The 20,968-nt window shown below is 45.1% G+C and overlaps 1 protein-coding gene across 1 annotated transcript in view; it reads right to left on the bottom strand.

Annotated features, from left to right (window-relative positions):
• Nucleotides 1-350: 350 nt before the first annotated feature.
• Nucleotides 351-20,968, bottom strand: part of LOC310795058 (inactive dipeptidyl peptidase 10) — a gene marked incomplete at its 5' end in the record, with an annotated part of 42,079 nt that continues 21,461 nt past the window's right edge. The window contains 20 exons of the mRNA XM_083657077.1: nucleotides 351-597; nucleotides 826-898; nucleotides 1,749-1,807; nucleotides 1,975-2,074; nucleotides 2,878-2,932; nucleotides 3,061-3,255; nucleotides 3,461-3,527; nucleotides 6,710-6,808; nucleotides 7,221-7,268; nucleotides 7,870-7,988; nucleotides 9,159-9,206; nucleotides 10,630-10,721; nucleotides 12,014-12,118; nucleotides 12,206-12,247; nucleotides 12,624-12,747; nucleotides 12,883-12,980; nucleotides 13,484-13,638; nucleotides 13,761-13,881; nucleotides 17,141-17,222; nucleotides 17,927-17,979. Of these exons, the coding sequence (XP_083513203.1) occupies nucleotides 377-597; nucleotides 826-898; nucleotides 1,749-1,807; nucleotides 1,975-2,074; nucleotides 2,878-2,932; nucleotides 3,061-3,255; nucleotides 3,461-3,527; nucleotides 6,710-6,808; nucleotides 7,221-7,268; nucleotides 7,870-7,988; nucleotides 9,159-9,206; nucleotides 10,630-10,721; nucleotides 12,014-12,118; nucleotides 12,206-12,247; nucleotides 12,624-12,747; nucleotides 12,883-12,980; nucleotides 13,484-13,638; nucleotides 13,761-13,881; nucleotides 17,141-17,222; nucleotides 17,927-17,979 (1,956 nt within the window). The 3' untranslated portion in view covers nucleotides 351-376. The remainder of the gene's footprint in view (nucleotides 598-825; nucleotides 899-1,748; nucleotides 1,808-1,974; nucleotides 2,075-2,877; nucleotides 2,933-3,060; nucleotides 3,256-3,460; nucleotides 3,528-6,709; nucleotides 6,809-7,220; nucleotides 7,269-7,869; nucleotides 7,989-9,158; nucleotides 9,207-10,629; nucleotides 10,722-12,013; nucleotides 12,119-12,205; nucleotides 12,248-12,623; nucleotides 12,748-12,882; nucleotides 12,981-13,483; nucleotides 13,639-13,760; nucleotides 13,882-17,140; nucleotides 17,223-17,926; nucleotides 17,980-20,968) is intronic.

Genomic DNA, 20,968 nt, shown 5'->3' on the forward strand with positions numbered 1-20,968 from the left:
CTAAAGGAAGTACTGTATAAACACAGAACAGTGCATTGTAAACTACTCCATATCATGCAGCCGTTACGACATGCATGTTTTTGACTATTTAATGTAAACTTTTGGTAGAATCAGTAGCCTACTAGCCCACATAATCTTGTGTAACTTATGTAACGAAACAAGGCCTCAAACATAATACAGCACAAACAATTGTGTAGAAGACGGTATATACCGTATATACATTTTTCACAAGTTGTAGGCGGTGATCTGATGGGTTTGGTCCTCACTCCTGTGCTGTTGTTGTGCCTGGTAGTCCGACCCAAGGTTATGCAGAAGATGGTACACAGTCCCTAAGAGTGTCTTTGCAGAAGAAGAAGATGGGGATGAGCTCTGGAGCTCAGTCGTCCTCCTCCTCTGGCTCCTCTACGGGCTCGAGGAGGAGGAGGCTGTGCCTCAGGCAGCTTTGGAGGTAGTTGACCAGTGTCCGCTGGAAGTGCTGGAGGCTGCGCGGCTCTCGCAGGACGTGGCCCTCGTCCGGGTACAGCTGAAGGGAGTAGTTGGCGTCCACCCTCACCAGGCGGTTCAGGAGCTCCGCGCTCTGCTGGAAGTGCACCCTCGCTTTGTGGCCACACGCACACACACACGCACACGCACGCACATACACACACACACACGCACACATACACACACACACACACACACACACACACATGCACACGCACACACATGCACACGCACGCATGCACACATACGCACACACACACACACACACAGATTAGCGGTAATACAATTCAAAATAAAAATTCACATTAAAGGACAGTATAAAATGTAACAACAGCTGCTCACCATCTGCAGTTCCATGTAGGATGAGGAAGTTCTCGTCTTTCAGCTTGTTCACCTCCTCCAGCAGAGATGCAGTCTGAACAGAAACAGCCAAAACAGGAGTGGAATAGGGATGTAACGAGAACCGCTTTGAATGATAACCGTGACAAAATTCCTTACGATAACCGTACCGTTTCCAAAATTTCATTATCATTAAAACCGTGGTACCGTGATTACAGTGCTTTGAAAAACATGGTAAATACTGTCCATCATCAACCAAAGTTGGCAACAGTCTCCCAGATGCAAACGCGCGGCCTTGGCGAAATGATTTCAGTGAGTGTATCAATCCTTTTTGGATCCGAGTTTTCAATATAAAATGTTGTAAAATGATTTCAGTGAGTCTCTCAGTACTTTTTGAACATTTTCAGCAATTTCTTACGAATACCGTGATAATACGATAACCGTGATCATTTTGGTCACGATAATCGTGATGTGAAATTTTCATACCGTGACATCTCTAGTCTAGAGTGGAACTTGTGGAAGTACCAGTGGGAAGCGTTCGCGTTGAGCTCGCCTCGATCACAGAGAGGGCCGGGGTACAGTGTATATTCACTGATGTGCAGAGCATTAGGTTGATACCGTTTTTATACAGTCTATGGTTTAGAGCAGACCCAGGGGCCAGATGCAGCCCTCGTGATGGTTCTGCCTGGCCCGGGAGGTCTAAGACAAACCACACCATTATTTATGAAGCTAGAAATATGAGATTACCTAAATTAGCTGTTTGGAGTGATTTTCAATATCATAAATGCTGAAGAATTAAGTGCTTTCTATCAATCTAGTGATAAAAGTAGAGGTTACCGGCATGATATTTTTTTTGGCCCCCGGCAACAATCCGGCTTTCTCAAGTGGCCCCCCCAGGAAAAATAACTGTCCACCCAGAGCCTCACCGAGTAACTGTGTTCGTCCTTCGCTGGAAGGCCTAGGTACCTCTCTGAGAATGTAGCACCTGAAAAATACAGTAACTTCTACTGCGTGAATACTGTGAAACATATATGAATTGTTATAGAGTTTAATCCCTGGTAAAAAAATAAAAATAAAATAAAAATAAAGTTAAATCACAGTTTTTATGGCCACTACATTGCATGAATATTGAATGACATTATCTCAACTCACTATAGAGTCTAAAGTCTGTTATGGGAGCCACAGCAGCGGAGCACTGAAACAGCTTGTCCGTTGTAGCTAACATCTTCAGAGTTAAATAGCCACCAAATGCCTGTAGGAAGAGACATAGAAAACACATTAAAGGAACAGCTCACCCTAAATTCCTAAATACATATTTTTCCCTCTCACCTGTAGTGCTATTTATCCAGCTATATCGTTTTGTGTTAGTTGTCTGAGTTTTGGAGATATCGGCCGCAGAGTTTCTGCCTTCTCTCCAATACAATGGAACTGGATGGCACTCGGCTCGTGCTGCTCAAAGTGCCAAAGAAATACATTTGAAAAACTCAACAGCAATGTCTCTTTCCAGAAATCATGACCCTGTTACTCAAGATAATCCACAGACCTCGTTATGAGCAGTTTAATGGAGGAACTATTTTCTTTTGACGGACTACACCCGCTAGCAGCTAGCTGCTAGCTAGTACCTACCTGAGACTGCAAAAGAAAATAGTTCCTACATGAAACTGCTCACAACAAAGTCTGTGCATTATCTTGAGTAACCGGGTCATGATTTCTGGAAAGAGACAATGCTGTTGAGTTTTTCAAATGTTTTTTTTTGGGTGCTTTGAGCACCACAAGCCGAGTGCCATCCAGTTCCATTGTAATGGAGAGAAGGCAGACATCTCTGAGGCCGATATCTCCAAAACTCAGGCAACTATCCCAAAACGATATAGATGGATAAATAGCACTACAGGTGAGAGGAAAAATATGTATTTTGGATTTTAGGGTGAGCTGTCCCTTTAAGATACAGAGCATGCTATATCTGTGTAGGAGGCCATGCATAATCCTTTCTGTCTATTCATGATCCTCTTCTATTCAATAGAAGTATTGAACTGCCAAATGAAAAAGCCTGGTAACCTTGCCATAGAGGGCCATCCGACGATCATCAATATATGGAAGTTTCATCAACCACCTGTGGAAACACATCATAAAAAGTCCATCCGTTTATTAATTATGAATACGCTGACAGTATTCTCACAATTCAACAGTACCGGTACCAGTACAGCACAGTACCTAATGATATTGCATAAGGGCACTCACTCGACAACTCCCAGGTGATCTTTGACTCGGAGCGAGCCCAGCTTGCGTGGATCCACGCTGGAGCTCTTCTGTCCACGGCCGACCCCGCTCCTGCCGTCCACCCAGGCCAAGGCCACGTTGTGCGAGCTGGACAGCACCTGAGGCCAGTCCAGGGAAAACTCCTCCGTCACTGACTGACTGCCAGGGACTCCGTCTCTGTGTGACAAGACGGACAGGATGAGCTAGTCGTAGAGACTAGAGAGAAGACTAGAGAGGATGAGAAAAGACCTCGCAAAGGCTGCAAAAGAGCGAGGTGACATTAAACCGTCAGTAGCTTTAGCTAGATGTTCGGCAGGCCTATCCTGGTCCACCTGCCTCCAAGGTGTTATGACACATGGGGCTGCAATCCAGAGACACTTACACGATGATGAGTAGAGGGTGCAGGTTGGCCTCGTAACCCTGAGGTAGAGAGAGCTTCAGGTGCAGATCTAAACGAAAGCAGCAGGAGGTCAACTGTCACGACTAATGTCATTTAGATCAGTGGTTCTCAACTGGTCTAGTCTCCGGACCCACATTTTTCCTTAGTCATTAAGTCGCGACCCAAATTTTGTATTTGTTTTATACCACTCAAATGTATTTCACAAAAAATAGTGCAGTAATACACAATGCCTTCATGCACTGTTAAAAACATGAAATAAACAAAACTGGAACAAAATTGCAACAATGGCTAAAAAACCCAAATGAGATAAAAGGCAGACTGGTGATGCTCAAGTTTCAAGAATCTTAATTCTTTCACTAAAACAAGTTGAGACAACATTTGGGGATGTTTGGAATTTTTCCCGCACAGGCATCAGCGACCCACGTTTGGGTCCCGACCCACCAGTTGAGAAACACTGATTTAGATCAACTCATAATCCAAAAAGGTTCATAGTGTCTATACTTTACTTAGATCGTTAGATTTTCTTCTATATCAGACACAGGTTTGTGTTCCTACCTGACATGTTTCGACGGCAATACTTCCGTCTTCATCAGAGGTGTCACTAGGTGGTGTGTGACGTGTCTTAAACAGCTGATGTTGTTTACAGAGGCGTGGTCGTCCTGTCAGATTTGACATCTAGTGACACCTCTGATGAAGACACGTCACACACCATCTAGTGACACCTCTGATGAAGACGGAAGTATTGCCGTCGAAACATGTCAGGTAGGAATGAAAACCTGTGTCTGATATAGAAGAAAATCTAACGATCTAGATCAACTCATCCATAGTCTCTGCCTAAGACACTTCTGGACACTTAACTGCTCGCCTTTGGCTAATACTGTAACTGTCATTATGTTAACAGTGAGTTCACACATAAAAAAACAACAACACACGCACGCACGCGCACACGCACGCACGCACGCACGCACGCACACACGCGCGCACGCACGCATGCATGCACGCACACGCACGCACGCACGCACGCGCACACACACACACACACACACACACACACCCAGGATCTTGAATGAATGAATGCTTGGTGCTGGTTCCCAGCGGGAGTCACACACCCAAGGAGACCTATCACCTAATTGAAGCAATAGACCAAATCAGCGGGATGTTTACATTTACTTCCGGGTACCCCTGAGGTCCACACATTATAATGGCGGTGGACGGCACAAACTGACGTGTTGAAGACAAAAACAGACAAAGAAGACAAAAATGGTTCGTCCGTGTTGTGTTGTTGTTTAATATCATTCATAACAACACTTTCACTAACGTTAGTGGAGACCAGGACCCTGTACTACGAAGCTAGTTTAACAGATCCGCGATAAGTCCCTTTGATCTGGTTTGACTGAACAGGATCAAAGCTATCTAGTTTAAGGATACTACGACGCTGGTTTTGTAGTCGATAACTGAAGCTGGGATCTGCCTGTGCACGCGCACGTTTTTCGCTCGTGCACAGGCGCGCGTCCACGCGAAAGAGGTGCGCTAGCCAATCACATTATGAACAGCTGAGTTGATCCACGCCCACACCCATTTCCACACCCATTTCCTCATTCAGCGCAGCCACAGTGTGATCAGAGATTTTTGCGGATATTTAATGTATCCGCGATTTAATGTCAGAATGAAAATCCGCGTTGGATAGTCTGCTGAAGGGCTGTCTAAAGCAGCAGCTTGTATTCACATCAGTCATTTGATTTACTTTGATCAGCGATTTCTGTCTGATACAGCTGCATTGATACAGGCAGCAGCAACAAATGTAAAAGTGTAATCTCAGTCTATACATTTCCACAATCTGTAAGCCTATTTAGACCATAGATTTAGAAACGCATGCTCAATGAATAATGATCTCTATCACTCATGTGTGTGGTTGCACTGATCGAATAATTCATATATAAAATAGCCTAGTATAAAGCCTAATAGCCTACTATAAAAGAGAAAACTGCTGAACTGAATTGAGACGATGCGGGCATAGTTATCATTGATAAAAACTAGCCTATTTTTGCTCATATATTGGCATACAGCCTACAGGACACAGTTCCAGCTGAAAGATGCAAGAATAGCCTGCATATTTAGTATTGGGGCTATCCCATATTTAAACTAATATCTATATTATATGTATAGGCTTTTCTGGCATGTAGGAGAATATCACCCTCACTCCATTTGAGGGTCCGTTCATGATATGCGCCGCGGTGATTAATAGTGATGATATTTCTCCACGCATCGTTGAGCTGTTAAGACATAAAGTGGTAAGTAGGCTTAATTTAATTATGTAGCCTACAGAGCCACGAATGTTTTGCTTGTTCTATTCTCAGTTGACTGCAATCTATTTTTCATATGGCGATCTTATATGAACGGTGAGTGACTCCAGAGAGCCGATATTATATGGGTCTCTCATGGATTTTGATCTTATCCTCTGAAGCTAACCTGGTCGCGACCAGGTTAGCTTTGCAGCGTCAGTTGCCATGGTGATTGAAAGTTAACTTGCTTTGTAGTACGGCTAAACCAGGTTTAAACTCAAACTTACTCGGATAAGGCATTAAACTAGCTTCGTAGTACAGGCTACAGACTAGCTAATTTACCTGTTGGACCAGACCAGAGTAGACTTGAAGCTAAATTAAATTAACGTGGCGTCAGTAGCTCTTTCTCGCCGAGAAGAGCCTGGTGACGCGAGGTTAGTAGCTCTGTGTGTAACGTTAACAAGTCTGCAAAAAAACAGCGAGTTTGACAGACAAACAAACGTTATTAGCTAGCTAACACTACATAAAACAAACACAGAAGAAAGGCTAGATACGTCGGACAAGCATGTTTACCAACCGTTTAACCATTTAAATTGAAAGTAGTCGGCCGAAAACAGCGAGAGGGTTTGACAGCATTTATTTGACAACACGCACATTTAAACCTGCCGCCTTCCCCAAGTGGTACCCGGAAGTAAATTTGTTTACATGGTGACGTCACGGTGATTTGGTCTATTGCTGCTTTCTTTGGTTGTTACTCGACTATTTTGTGCCCTCCAGTCTGAGATATGTGCAGCCAGCGCTCTGCTGTCACTGCTGGATATAGTAGATTGAGTCCATAAATGCTATAATTGCTGGAGGAACGGTATTGATTCAATGTGTTTTTTTTGTTCAGCGACCTCTCTGACAGCAAATGAAATAGGATTAGCGAGGATGGTTTTCTCTGCTGTACCGTGGTTGTCTGCTGACAGCGTCCTGAACAGAGTCTCGGGGAGCCTCTTGTCCTCCAGGGCTGCAGCCAGAAGGTCATTGTCCTCCAGGACTATATAGCCTGCAGGGGATAAAAACAAAGAAAGAAAGAAAGAAAGAAAGAAAGAAAGAAAGAAAGAAAGAAAGAAAGAAAGAAAGAAAGAAAGAAAGAAACAAACAAACAAACAAACAAACAAACAAACAAACAAACAAAACAAAACAAAACAAAACAAAACAAAACAAAACAAAAAACACTGGTGTCAATTCAAAACATCAGCTGAGGTACAGACTGTTTCATGGTCGTGCTCTCTGAGGAAACGGCAGACAGAGGGCAGTGTTCACAAGCAAACATTAAAGTCAGCACATGAAGGAGTCTGCGACGTTTGCTTGCCTATACCGCCCTCTGCAGGCCGCAGCGGAAAGTGTCTGATGGAGTAGAGTGAGGAGAGGAGAAGGTGGGTGGCATTTGGGTGATGACACATTCAGACACTCACTGAAGGGGTCCTTTGTACTGTGAACTGTCACTTTGGGGATTCCAGGACCTGGGGAATTGTTCAAAAGACAACAGTATAAATCCAAGCACCTGAGCAGCCAGCGTGCAGCTTTCATAGACTTTGAGGCCATTTACACCTGGCACTAACATGTGTTCTCTGTGATCAGATCGCAATCAGATAGTGCTTGACCGCATTAACCTGATTGCATTTACACCTGGTATTAACATGTGTTTCCACGGTCCACATTGAGATCGGATTGTGATCTGTCCAGGCAAGCTCCATAGAGTAGAGTGACAGAAAAACAGTGGTGACTGTTGCTGTGTGTGGTTTGAGAGGACACATTGCATTTACACTTGTGTTCAATGTGGTCACAATGCGTCCCTGACCACCTCCGGAGGTGGTTTGGCCGATCAGATCGCAATCCGTCCTCAATGTGTCTTGGGCGTTAGCGTTTACACCTGTACTTTCAAGTGGCCAAGCACTATCTGATTGCAATCTGATCACAGAAAATGCATGTTAGTGCCAGGTGTAAATGGCCTCTTGTGTGTGTGTGTGTGTGTGTGTGTGTGTGTGTGTGTGTGTGTGTGTGTGTGTGTGTGTGTGTGTGTGTGTGTGTGTGTGTCCATGTGCGCGTGTATGTGATGTTTACCTAGGCAATATAGAGTAAAATGGGTCTGATTCGGGCTGAATTCAGCTTTGAAGAAGCCACATCCCTCTATGAGATCACAGGAGAGACACCGGTGCTGAAAGACTCCATCCAGGTCCACACTCAGAAATAAGAGAAGAGCAAAATTATTTGACGGCACTTAAAAGAAATAATAATTAATTAGAATAGGGGCGTTTGAAGCGGTCTGATACGTTCCAGGGCGTGAAGCGGTTTGATTGGCTCCAGGGCGTGGGTGCAATTGATTGCTTGTATGTTGAGGAAATGTAGCTGCGATCTGGAGACAATCTATTCAGACGATTGACTCCTTGGAAACAAATGTGGTTCAATAAAGTTGAACATAAAATCTGTTACAGATGTCGCTGTGAGGTGGTGCTGTCGCCCAGTCCGTAATTGTCCCCTGTTCACACCGGAGCGTTCACATTTCATATAGGATTATGAATCACAGAGCAGCCATCCCTCCTCCTCCTCTACAGTATTAAGTTATCTACTCAAGCCAAAAGCAATATAATAAAAAAAAGAAGGATATAAACCCTAGGAGGCTGATGAGTGAAGAGACGAGCGCGTTTATCACAGGTAAGAGGCACGGCCGTACGTCTCAGTGACTCCTTGTCGGCGGAGTTGGCCTTTTCGCTTATAAATGTATGAACTGGCGTGTCAGCTTGGAGCATATTCATGAGGATGGAGTGGCTTCCTCCTCCGCTGCTGCTGCGGTCGCCCTTTAGATCACACATCACCCGTTTTTTCACCTTTTTCATATCAGCGGATCAGAGCGCAGTCACTCCGTCACACTGACCACATTTTCCCTGCAGTAACTGTTTAATCATTCAGGTGCCATAATTGATGTCGATTTTTTTTTTTATATAAATAAATAAATAAATACATAAATAAATTGATGATGATGATGATGATGATAATAATAATAATCAAAAAATCTGTTTTGGACTTGAAAATACACAGAATGAAGAAAAATCCCAACACCACAAGTGACCGATGCACTAAGCGAACATTACAGATCCTATTTTCGTGAATGAATTACCGGTAGTATTAGCGTATTCTACTCATAATATGGAATCGAGATAATGATTGTATTTAATTTTGCAACACACCATCGTGCTCAGCGACCAGAAATAGGTCTAGTAGGATGTGTTTGGTGACGAAAACACCTTAGTAAATTTTCGCTCACAATGGGGATTCAGAATGGCGATATCTCCGGAACGCTAGGGCTAGGGTTAGGGTTGGGCCTTATAGGCCAAAAGATTTTGCATGCTTACCTGTAGAGGTGTCTGCTTTGCCTGGATTCTTCTGTGCTGAGGAAATAGCTGATAAAGAGAGAAATGACCCAGAGACAGAGACAGTTATTCAATACGAATCCAAGTACTGTAGACCCTGAGGCATCTTGATTCTTTATAATTGCTGTAGTCTACGAGAAGGATCTATCTACATATATTTACATACTCCTGCACAATCAAATCAGTGTATCACACTTCATTGGTAGGCAAATTAAAGCGTAGAAGCAGTGGATTTACACCAAAATATGGTTTCTATCAATTTGAATTTGAATAGCAATGGAGCATTGTGAGAGAGCGTGACTTGCTTGGAGGCAAATATTAGTGGTGCCAGCATGTGTGTGTTTTGGGACTACAAACATCTAGCGAGATCTGCAGTAGAAGCAGGGTTAAGACACACAATGGTCTGCTCTAAGTCTAATGTTGTGTCCTAGAAAAACACCCAATGAGTGGAAATAGTGGCACTCCAAAAATGTATAATTGCAAGACTTTTGCTCCGATTTATTTATTTATTTATTTATTTATTTAAGCATAATGCAGGCTATTTTAAATATCCACCAATATAATGATCAGCAACAGGATCAGGATGTTTAGAATAACCTGTTGTGCCTATATAGCTCCTTGATCTATGCTTGAGCTGATGTTCACATTATGGTTTCTGTTCACCTCAAACGCTGAGATGATATAATGATCTCATTGCCATTTTCTATGAAATTAGCTATTTATGAAGTGCTGTTATCTAGGAAATGTACTACCGTATATTCTATTAAGTATTTTTTATTTGTATTGCATTGATTGTCCTAAGTGAGTACCATTTGCCTACACAGGTGGGGCTGATTTGTAATTTGTGCAATATAAAAGATTCTGGTATAACCGTCATATTTGTACGGCGCTCTGTTGAAGGCGTTATGCTGAAATGCGTTAGCCTCAATAAATCAAATAAATTAACCTGAGCAAAAAGTCATGCATTTATACATTTTTGGAGTGCCACTAGAGTTCCACTCATTAGATGTTTTTTTCCCCTACAAGTATCAACTGTAGCCAAGGAGAGCGAGGAAGCGCACCTGCTCTGCATCTTAACAGAACGCTGTGTCCTGTCCTCCTCCTCAGTGCCAACGCTTTGCCACAAGCAAAGTCACAGTCAAAGCCATTCGCCGTGCCCTTCTCACTCAGATCAATAAGTACCCGTCCAAATGGACTTTTCATGTCTTATGAATGGACTCTTTTAAATGTCCCCGTTTAGCCCGTGACATAAATGAAGACATTTGCTCTCTAACAGCTGACACGTCTGGAATCTGCTCTGAGCTCCACACACACACAGAGCAGAGGGATGCTTTTAATGATGGCCTTCTCTCCTCCTCTCCCTCCTCCTGTCACTTGCACATTCATGGCTGTGAGCGATGCGTGTACAAGGAGCTGTGTGAGCAGATAAGGCACCGCCGTGGCTCTCACATACATCTTCCCAGCCTCCTGGTCCAGGGCGCAGAGCACGGTGACGTCCCAGTTCCCCGACGTCAAGAAGCGAGGAGGGACAGAGGGGATGGCAGGCTGCGTGACACAGAGGGCAGAAGGACCAGAGATGAGGATGAGGAGGACTTATTCCAGAAGGCAGATAGACACGGAAACAGAAATAGATGCAGCGAGAGGATGTAAAAGGAACATATTTAGATAGATCTTTACACAACATGCTGACAGAGTGCATAAAAAAGGGCACTATTTTTTATTATTAGTATCCTTTATTTAGACTGGAGGAAAAAGAGAGACAGAGACACAAAGCAGGTGAGACACAGGAGAGACAGCAGCACTGGCAGGTTTTGATCCTGAGCTAGCTGTGTCCGGGGGAGGGGGGTGGGGCTTAACCACTCTATGATTATGAAATAAAATGTCCTTCATTCAGAATTCAATGAATTCTTGGATGAGACGGGGAAAAAATTAAGATGGATGTCAAGCCACCCATTAAAAAGAAGAAGCTTTTCCCCTTCAAAAAGAGAAAGGGCAGAGGAATCTGATTTGATTTATGGATTAGCAGACAATAGAGAGGCAAAGTGAACGTCACTTCCTGCTTCAGCACTGTACCAGAGATTTTCTTCTGCCATTTATTTTCCCATAGACATTTTGTAAAATGCTTAAAAAATAATAGTTTTTCTTGATCAACCCAAATGGTTCAGCTATATTTAGACTCGGGAGAGACCATAGAACATTTCACTCAGACCAAAACTAAAAAAAACAACATTGAAAAAATATTTTCTTTAAACCCGCAGGTTTTTGTTTATGTTTTGGTCTGAGTGAAATGTTATGCGATCTCTCCTGTTTCTAAATATATCTGAACCGTTTGGTTTGAACAAGTAAAACTATTTTTATAAGCATTTTACGAAATGTCTATGGGAAAATAAATGGCGGATGAAAATCTCTGGTACAGTGCTGAAGCAGGAAGTGACGTTTCACTTTGCCTCTCCATTTTCCGACAATGAAAAGAAGAGAGGGAAACACGTTAAAGTGAAAAACACTTCTTTCCAACATGGTCCCAGGCTTATTGACCTCAACATGAGGGTGATAAGCAAAATGGCTCCCTTGATAAACAATTTGCTGCAAAGACGCTCAACCAGTGTTTGCGAAATGAAGGAGAAAAGAAATGGTGGACAAATTGCTTGGAGATAATGAGAGAAGTGGAAGAGAGAGTGCAAGCAAAGCAGAGTTGAGGCACTGTGTGTGTGTGGCTGTGAAGACGTGTGATCACACGCTGTCTTAATGTGGCCCTGTGGAGAACTTAACAATCAATTTGGCCGTAAACTATTTGACGATGACACAAGGGAGTAAAAGTTAACCGCCCGAAAACTGACCTGGGCTGAGAGGCTGGCGATGTGGCGAAACTCTCCGCGGGCCCCCTGTTTGGCCGGCAGGATCGTATAAAACACGGAGCCGTCAGATGAGAACAACGGCACCTCCTGTTGGAGTCGGAGAGACATAACGCGTCAACGGGAATCTAGATGGATAGCTGCGCATAGACGTTTTGCCTGATGAGAAACACCTACCTGACGCTGGTTTTGCATCAGGTCCATGGCCACTTTGTGTTTCTGGGGATTTCAAATCACGTACAAATTATCCGCACCATTCGTAAAGCACGTACGCCAAACACTGTTTTCAACAACATCGTATAAATAAACCTTATTATGATTATTAACTATTAAATGTAGCATCTGCAAAGGGGAAACTGAAATGAATCTGCGAGGATCACACGGGGGACAGAATAATTTCCCTGCAGGACATCATTGAACATTCTCCACATGCAGCAAAATGACCTGAAATATTAATCCCGGGCCATGGATGCGAGATCTTAAGGAGGTCAGTCCCCCAAGTCCCCACACTGCGCCAAAGATGAGATATTAAAGCTGTAGGTGGCGACGGAGAGCCGTTAGCATTACTGATGCGGAACCAGCGATGACCGCTCACCTCTGAGCACGCTCCGGTGGTGGCCTCGCAGACGCACAGCACTGATTGGTTCTGAGCGCGATTCAGCCAGCGCACCGCCAGACGGGTGCTGCCGACCCACGTCACCATGGAGATGTAGTTGTCTCTAAAGGAGAGGAGGGGGGGGGGGGGTGGGTGGAAAAATTGGAGAAGCAGAGGAGAGGGATTTCAGACATCTCTGACAGCTGACGGTTCTTGATGGTTTGGTTCTGTTTTTAGACTGGGAGAGAAGAGGTACTACCTGCCCCTCAGGGAGTCAGGAGGCATCATCTCCAGGGTGTGTGCTGGTCCATACAGGTTCACTACAAACAGACTGACTGTGGGGATGCTGGAGCCGGCCTACCGAGTCGAGCAGAAAGAAGGCAAGTCGAGTTTATTTGTATAGCCCTAGTTCACGAGCGTGTCTCAGAGGGGGCTTTACAGAGAACGTGTCGCCGCTAAACAGAGCTAACCTCTATCAATAAACCGAATTGAACAATCGTATAAAAAGCATATAAAACATGCATAGAAGGGAAGAGAGGGGGGGGGGGGGGGAGCAGTAGCCTAGGTAAACCCAGCCCCCACGTGACCTGCTCTCTCAGTTCCCAGTCACATAGTGACTGAGAACAGGTCTGAGAGCAGGTCACGTGGGGGATGGGTTTACCCAGGCTAGGGGAGCAGAGGGAAGGAGAAGAGGGGATAGAGAGCGGAAGGTGAAGGGAGAAGAAGAGAGTGGGAGAGTGGAGAGAGAAGAGAGAGGAGTGTGGAGAGAGAGAGGAGAGAGCGAGAGAGAGAGGAGAGAACGAGAGAGGAGAGAGAAGAGAGAACAGAAAAAAATAAGAAAAAAGAGGATCAGCTGTCACCTTGGGGTAAGGAAAGAACACGTTGGAGGGGTAGAGGCCGCCTAAGAAGTGAGGTATTTCCATCATCGGTGTGGCGGAGTTGTTGATGGTGAGGTAGGCCAGCCGGGCGCCATCAGCAGACCACCAGTGGGCAGCGTAGGTCAAGAGAACTTCCTCTGTTGGAGACAAGATGACAAGCTGTGAAGCCACACACCTGCCAGCAGCAGCACTCATCATCAACACAGGCTTTCATGGTGGAGTGGGTGTGAAACGTTGGAATACAATACACCACCCCTACCTTCATAGGTCCAGTCAGAGAGTCCGTTGACCACCTGCGGCTCCTGACCACTGGAGGTGAGACGCAGGGCTTGGCTGGTCACAGCTGGCTTGTAGTAGATGTCTCCGTCAAACACGTAGGCCTGGCGGGACAGACAGCAGCAGCAGCACAGGAAGACAGAGCCAATCCGTTATCAAAGACGGCACACTCGCTGGCTGCCGGAATCAAGCGTCGGATGCCATCCAAGAGCGAATGAATCATCAGCCAGGGCGCCCGAGCGAGAGCCAATACATCTTAGCGTGCCAGTTAATGTGCTGCAGATGAGCACGGACGTAGCAGGGAAAGCAAATTACAAAGAGCAAAGAAGCTATAGATGAATTACAGTATATTGTCAGCGTAAAACAATCCAATTTTAAGCACAGCAGTCGGCAGTCGTGTCAATATACGCTCTGTACTCGAGTTCATCCACCAAAGCACAAAGACACATTGGTGGCACGCATTACGAAAAGACGTCAAACAGAGTTTCGGTTACACTATACGTGGTTCGACTCAGAAATATCTTAACACATTCACTGCCAGCCATTTTTTTTTTTACTGTAGGTAGCTTCTGCCAGAGGGTTTTTTTGAGGATTCTGGCTCATCTTTCAAGACCCGAGGATTCTTTTCTGCTAAGATTTTGTGAACACAAAATATCTCAAAAGAACTAATAGAATGTGTGCTTTCTCTGTCTAAAAGAGTTAGTTTGTAGAGTTAGTAGTTATGTAGGCATTAGCACTTGAATACAGCATGGTTTCAGCGTCTGAAAATTTAAGCTGAGATAAATAGCTTTTTGTGAAATTCGATAGAACAGTCACTTTAACCATTCATTTTTGGCATCAGTAAGATGTCAGACATCTAAACAATAGTTTTGAACAGTAATTTCCTCCATAACAGCAGGAAACACCCCTCTACTTCAAACTCCTCCCTCCGTGTGTGTTCTTCTTGGCTGCAGCGGGCGTGTCACAAGCTCGTTGCTGCTGCCTGCTGCTGCTGCTCCTGTCTGCTGGCGGCCGCTGGGCAAGTCTGGATGGGCTCGCTCGTTTCTTGGGGTTTCGGTTGAGAAACCCCAAGAAACGGGGTTTCTTTTGCGATTCTGGTCGTATTTATGCTGCGTGTTTCAAAGTGTGTTGCACCCATAATCTATTATGCAAATTTGCAATCCCCCACCACCAGCAATCAGCGCGAAAGCGAAAGCGTTTTCGCCAATCCATTTTACTGTATGAGAATGGTTTCATCGCGCGTTCCCCTGCAGTTTTGGCTCGGCTTTTTCTAGAATGGAGAGCACTGTCGCCACTTAAGCCCTTTTCCCACATGCGCTTTGTACCGCTAAATGACCGGAACGTGGTCTAATGCCTGCATGTGAGAAAGGTTTCACCACTTTCCAGCCTGTCAGAAGAGCGGTATGCGCTTTAGCGGATACTAGTGAGAAACGGGTGCAGTCATTTTCCGCGACACTCTCATGGGCGAGGAGTAGCCTACACACGTTGCTTAATGTTCCAGCGGACATAATCTAATCATTCGCGCACACGCACATTAAAGCAAACTGGCGAAATGATCTTGTGATAATAAGAGCAGTAGCCTATGTCAGCTTCATGTGTGGGTGTGCTGTGCTGATTTTCCCCTCTCCTCTCTGCTCGCTCTCTGGCCACAGTCCGTCCTCCTCCTTCAGTCACAGCCCGACAAGGACTAAGCAAATGCACATAGCGAAATGTGGAAGTATTTTGCTTACGTTGCCGACAGTGAAGGCAAGCCCGGACACATCAAACGAAGCCAGTCTGTAAAAAGTGCTTCAACGCGAGGCAGGTGAACGGATGAACAAGCAAACTTATTTCACCATTCGGAGTTTTGCCGACATGTCACTCCCCACTCGCTCTGCAGTGCCCCCCCCCACCCCACATACAGGCAATTTCGCTGATAGATTCCCACATGCCAGAGGAGAGGTGTGAAGGGAAATGTCCGATATTGACTTACAGGTAATTTTCCGGTACGCATGTGGGAAAACGGCTTTAGTGAGTCGGTGGAATGGGTTGTACACGTTCGGTGGCTCCAATATTTTTATAGGAGACGTGGGGGGCGTTGATCCACGTCCCACCGTCAAATCTTTTTTTTTTTTTTTTTAAGCCGAGATATCTCGTCATTGGCAGTCAACCGTTGGATTTTGTAAGCCGAGATATCTCGTCAATGGCAGTGAACGTGTTAAGAGTGTGGGGTCTGTTTCTGGATTACTTTGATCAAAAAGACCGCTCTCCTCCCAATACTGCCTAATTGAGATTCAGAGATTCAAGTGTTGGCTTTTTTGTCTAGGGCAGGGCTATTCAACTCAATTGTTCAGGGGGCCACATTGTCAGAAACCTAAGGGGCCGGGGGCCGCACTGTTCCCCGAGCCATTATATATGTACACTTGACACAACACGCCACCACATTTTCGCAGCCGTGCTGGAACTATTATTAAGTAGGGGGTGCTGTAGGGAATGGAATCTCGACGCTGCCAAATTTGATGTTTTTTAGACTTTTATCCATATTTAGAAGAATATTTAATTTTAAATTAACAGGATTATACTGTTGTGATGTCATTATTCAGTATCTTCTCCTTTTCTCACTCACTTTTATGTCACCACCTGCTCTCCCTTTAGTCGTTTTACACTACAACAGACAGCAACACAGGCATAAACACTGAACTTATTATTATTATTATGGAAAACCAGATTATGATGAAAATCAAACACTTTTGAAGAAATAAGATTAGAGCTGGGAAGCACAAACTGTTTTTTAATGCATTTTGTTGGTGGTATAAACACAAGACAGCCAAATCCAACAATCCCATCTCTTGCCACCAGGGGGTGCTGCCGCACCCTCCGCACCTACCTTCCCGCGCCCTTGCATTTTCGAAACTTTTATTTCACTACATTGCAAAAGTAGTAGCTTAATTTTCATTTAAAAGTGCTTAATTTCTTGTGGCTACATCACAGCATCTCCTGAAAAACATTTATAGTGGATCTGCCTTGTTTAGTTAACTTTAGCTAGATCACATCTGAAAAACAACCAGTCGGGTGTAATAAGTAAATGAGGTTTAATTGTAAAAAATATATATATATATATATATATATATATATATATATATATATATATATATATATATATTTATTTTTTTTGGGAACTCATCCGCGGGCCGGTCGGACTTGATTGGCGATTGAATTTGAATATATAAAAGGAGTTTCGGTTCGTACACACATTGCAATATGGTCGATTCTACGGGTTCACGGTGGATATCCTCGCATACCACCAGCCAGGCATAGTTGATGTGGAGGACATGCTTACAACTGAGAGAATTAGTAAGTACGTGGGTAGAGTGCCAGGCTTACCAGCTGGTTCCCCTGGGGCCCCCAGGCCGCGTACTCCAGCGCTTCCTTCTCCCTCTCTGGAGGGTTGAGCTCCAGAAGATCCCTGGAAACACACATAAAGATACGCCGTCCATTAGGCATGACGCTCCCATTTACAGCCACTAGTGGTGGGTTCAGAGAGAGAGGACCTCTGAGGCACGCCCATGCCCTGGTCCTGAGCCCAGCATGCCCTGGCCCTGAACTTGGCTTGAGAGAGAGTTTGTGAAGGGCAAGATGCAGAGAGTGAAGACGAAAAACTGAGAATGGAGTTGGTTCATGCAAGGGTGCAACATAAATTTTTTCCCATATTTCTAGCCACACTTTTATCTTCCTTAGTACAGGCAAGAATTTCCCTCCAAGGCATCGACTCAGGCAATTCAGTAGCTAACAGTCTTCCTGAATTCGCATTTCACAGAGGCACCCGGCGTTCCACCGAGACACAAGTTCTAGGTATCGTGTATTATAGCTCCCGTGGAGTTTCTCACTGGTTATTATGAGGCTGGATATGAATCTCAGCAGGCAGTGAATTCAAAAGTAGATTACAAACCTCAGGTCTGGATACGGTGCGCCTGGGAAGAGCACTGATCAAACAGTGAATGCATGTCTGACAGAAACATGAGGCTCTGATTGGATGAAAGACACTGGAGGGGGCGGGGAGCTGGGGGCGGGGGGGAGGGGGCGGCGTTCTCTGTGTGCGCGGCGCTGCTTGCATTGCTAACGCTCATGCCCAGGGCAGCCCATGCATTAGCATTCATGGTGCTTACCTACCCATTAGCCACAGTGTAGATAGCATAGGAGGCAGTGAAGGACTGAGAGAACACCTGCAAGAGGTAGAGGATGTGATGCACAGGTGTACGCCGCACTTAGAGGAGAACACACGACACGTGCACATTTTTAGTACTCGCACATGCACACACAGGTGGACGTTGGACACACACGTGCACGCACGCCACGCACGTGCACGCGCACACACACACACGCACACACACACACACACACACACATGTCCAGTCATGTGCACACAATACAAACACTAATTAATTAATTGATTAATTGCAAGTGAAACAGAGGTAAGGACGTATAGTGCTGCTGAGGCCAAGAACTGCATCGAGTGTCTTATTGCTTTTATAAAGCGGGGCAGTAACACGCCACAAAGTCCATGAATTTTTATTGATAATAACTGCAGTTCAATTGATGTTATGCTATTTCTCTCCGCCTAGCAACATAGCCGTGTCCTAAAACAAAGTGGTCGCTAAGTGACATAAATACGGTTATGTGCGGGCGATTCAGCAGCTATTTTACAACAACTTTGACTCGGGCCAATCAGAAAGTGAGTAGTAGCAAAAAAAACAGTCCCCGTTTTAATACCGCTCATTAAAAACTTGGCCAGAGAATCTCATCCATATATACATTATCATCTCGATGGCAGGGTCCTCCTCACGCCGAGTTAAAGGAGACACGCGAATGAATAAGGAATGTGGAGGAGGAGGAGAGACGTCCTCATTAAATAGCATCATTATGGCTAATATCCCTCCAAGTGATGGAGCCGCACGGTGGCTGGAGAGGAGACTCCGCGTGGCGACCCTGACACCAGCATCAGAAGGTCAATGAATAATTAAATTAACATGTTGAAGAAGACTAGGGACCCGGGAATCGATGAATCTGTACGTGTGCGTGCGTACGTGTATTAAATGAGATTGATCACAGCAGTCCTGATGAATTCTAGGTAATATATTGATCGCTACCTAACGCCCGCAAACCCTCCCACCCCCCGCCCCCTCCTAACCCACCCCCCGGGCCCCGCCCCTCCAAAGGGAAGGCTATTTGCCCACTGGCCCTCTAACAACCCTTCAGCCTCCCGGAAAGCCAGTGGGAGTCCCTAAAGAAATGAAATGTCACATCTTCTATACGGCATACTTAGCAGTGAAATTGGATTTTTCTCCGTGCTGTTTGTCCCCGGCTATAGAGAACGCCGGGGCCGGAGAGAGAGAGAGAGGAAAGCAGCAGGGATGAAAGACAGGGGAATAAAGTGTGTGGCTTTTCCTAAAGGAAATTGAAAGCGGAGTGCGGTGTGGTATGTCGTCTCGCACGGCTGCATGTGGGCGCTGAGCTCCAGGGCAACTAGGCATACGAGGGAAACAGCTTTACCCCACCTCCGCCGACAATACAATAAGAACCAGGAAGAGGGGAGGAAGAGTCAAAGACCAGGGAGGGATAGTCTCTTAACACCTTAAGTGCCATAGCCGAAATAATTCGTCTTACATAATCCAACGCTTAAGTGCCAGAGCCGAGTTTACTCGTCTTACATAAACATTTTTTTTTTTTTGACGCTGGGACATCAATCAACAACTTTTACATCTTCGAGATCACTATTGGAGCAAGATAATGTGTATAATCTATTTTACCGACCCACTAAGTGTTGACAGTGCTCCCCCAGACGACCGAAATCAAAGAAAAAACTGCCGCGGGACCAAGCCGTTCAAGGAAATGCCGTGGCGATTTTACAGTAATCCACTTGTCTTGCCTGAGAGCGGCCGCGCACCGGCAGCAGCACACAGAGAGCGGAGAGCGATTTGCAAAATAGATCATAGGTGAAACACACTTTGAAACACCTCAGAAAGGCCATAATCAACATCTGCCCATCGCCCACGCATTCCCCGGCCCATCTTGACTCGCACAAGGAGCGTCCGCACGCAGGCAAGCAGGCAGGCAGGCAGGCACACAGGCAGGCAGCAGCAAAAGCGCTTCTGACACGCCCGCTGTACAGCCAGGAGGAAGGAGAAGACACACGGAGGGAGGAGTTTGAATGAGAGGGGTGTTTCCTGTTGTTATGGAGGAAATTACTGTTCAAAACTATTGTTTAGAATGTCTGACGGTCTTACTGATGCCAAAAATGAATGGTTAAAGTGACTGTTTCACAAAAAGCCATTTATGTCTGAATAAATTTCCAGACGCTGAAACCATGCTGTACTCAACGGCTAATATCTACATAACTACTAACTCTGCAAACTAACTCTTTTAGACAGAGAAAGCACACATTCTATTAGTTATTTTTAGATGATTGGTGTTCATGAATTCTTAACAGAAAAGAATCCTCGGCTGTTGCTAAAATGAGCCAGAATCGTCAAAAACACCCCTGGCACAACTTACCTACAGGAATGAAAACATGGCTGGCATTCAATGTGTTAAAACAGACGAGTTGTCTCCCGCAATTTTCAAATGCTTCCGCCATACCGTCTGTAATACGTGGGGGAGAAGCATGCACCAACCGGAATGGGAAGCAGAAAGGCGGGCCTTCCGCTCATTAGTCCAATCAGAATCCAATATGCCGCATTCGCGGAACTCGGGGCTTCTGCACAATCGTTCCGAGTGGTAAACAAAACATAGCCGAATGCTAGCTTGATTGTTGCTGAGCAGAAATGAAAATTAGACAAGATATTTTTGACTCTACTCTTCCAGAACTTTGCAGAATTCATTCTGTGCCAGATATAAAAGACCTTCAATGCCTGTGTTTGCTGAATTTGGCAAGCCACCGGGATATTTTAGCCTGTCTGCCTACAGGCTACGGTAAAAGCCTAATCTATCAGGCATGGCCGACACTATGTTGCGGATACATCGTTTACGTCTATCAGGGTCTTCTTTCACCGGTTTCGTCGGCGTAGCTTCCATGGTAATAGAGAGCCGCAGTAACGAGTCCGGAAATCATCGATGCTAACAGCCCTGGTTCTTCACAGTTTTCGCCTATGGGAGTTTTGAATGGGTTTTTGGCGCGATGCTTCTAATAATCTCTCTGGGCAACGCTGGCTTAAT

This window comes from Poromitra crassiceps (assembly GCF_964638095.1).
Source record: "Poromitra crassiceps genome assembly, chromosome: 20".
In the NCBI taxonomy this organism is placed as follows: Eukaryota; Metazoa; Chordata; class Actinopteri; order Beryciformes; family Melamphaidae; genus Poromitra; species Poromitra crassiceps.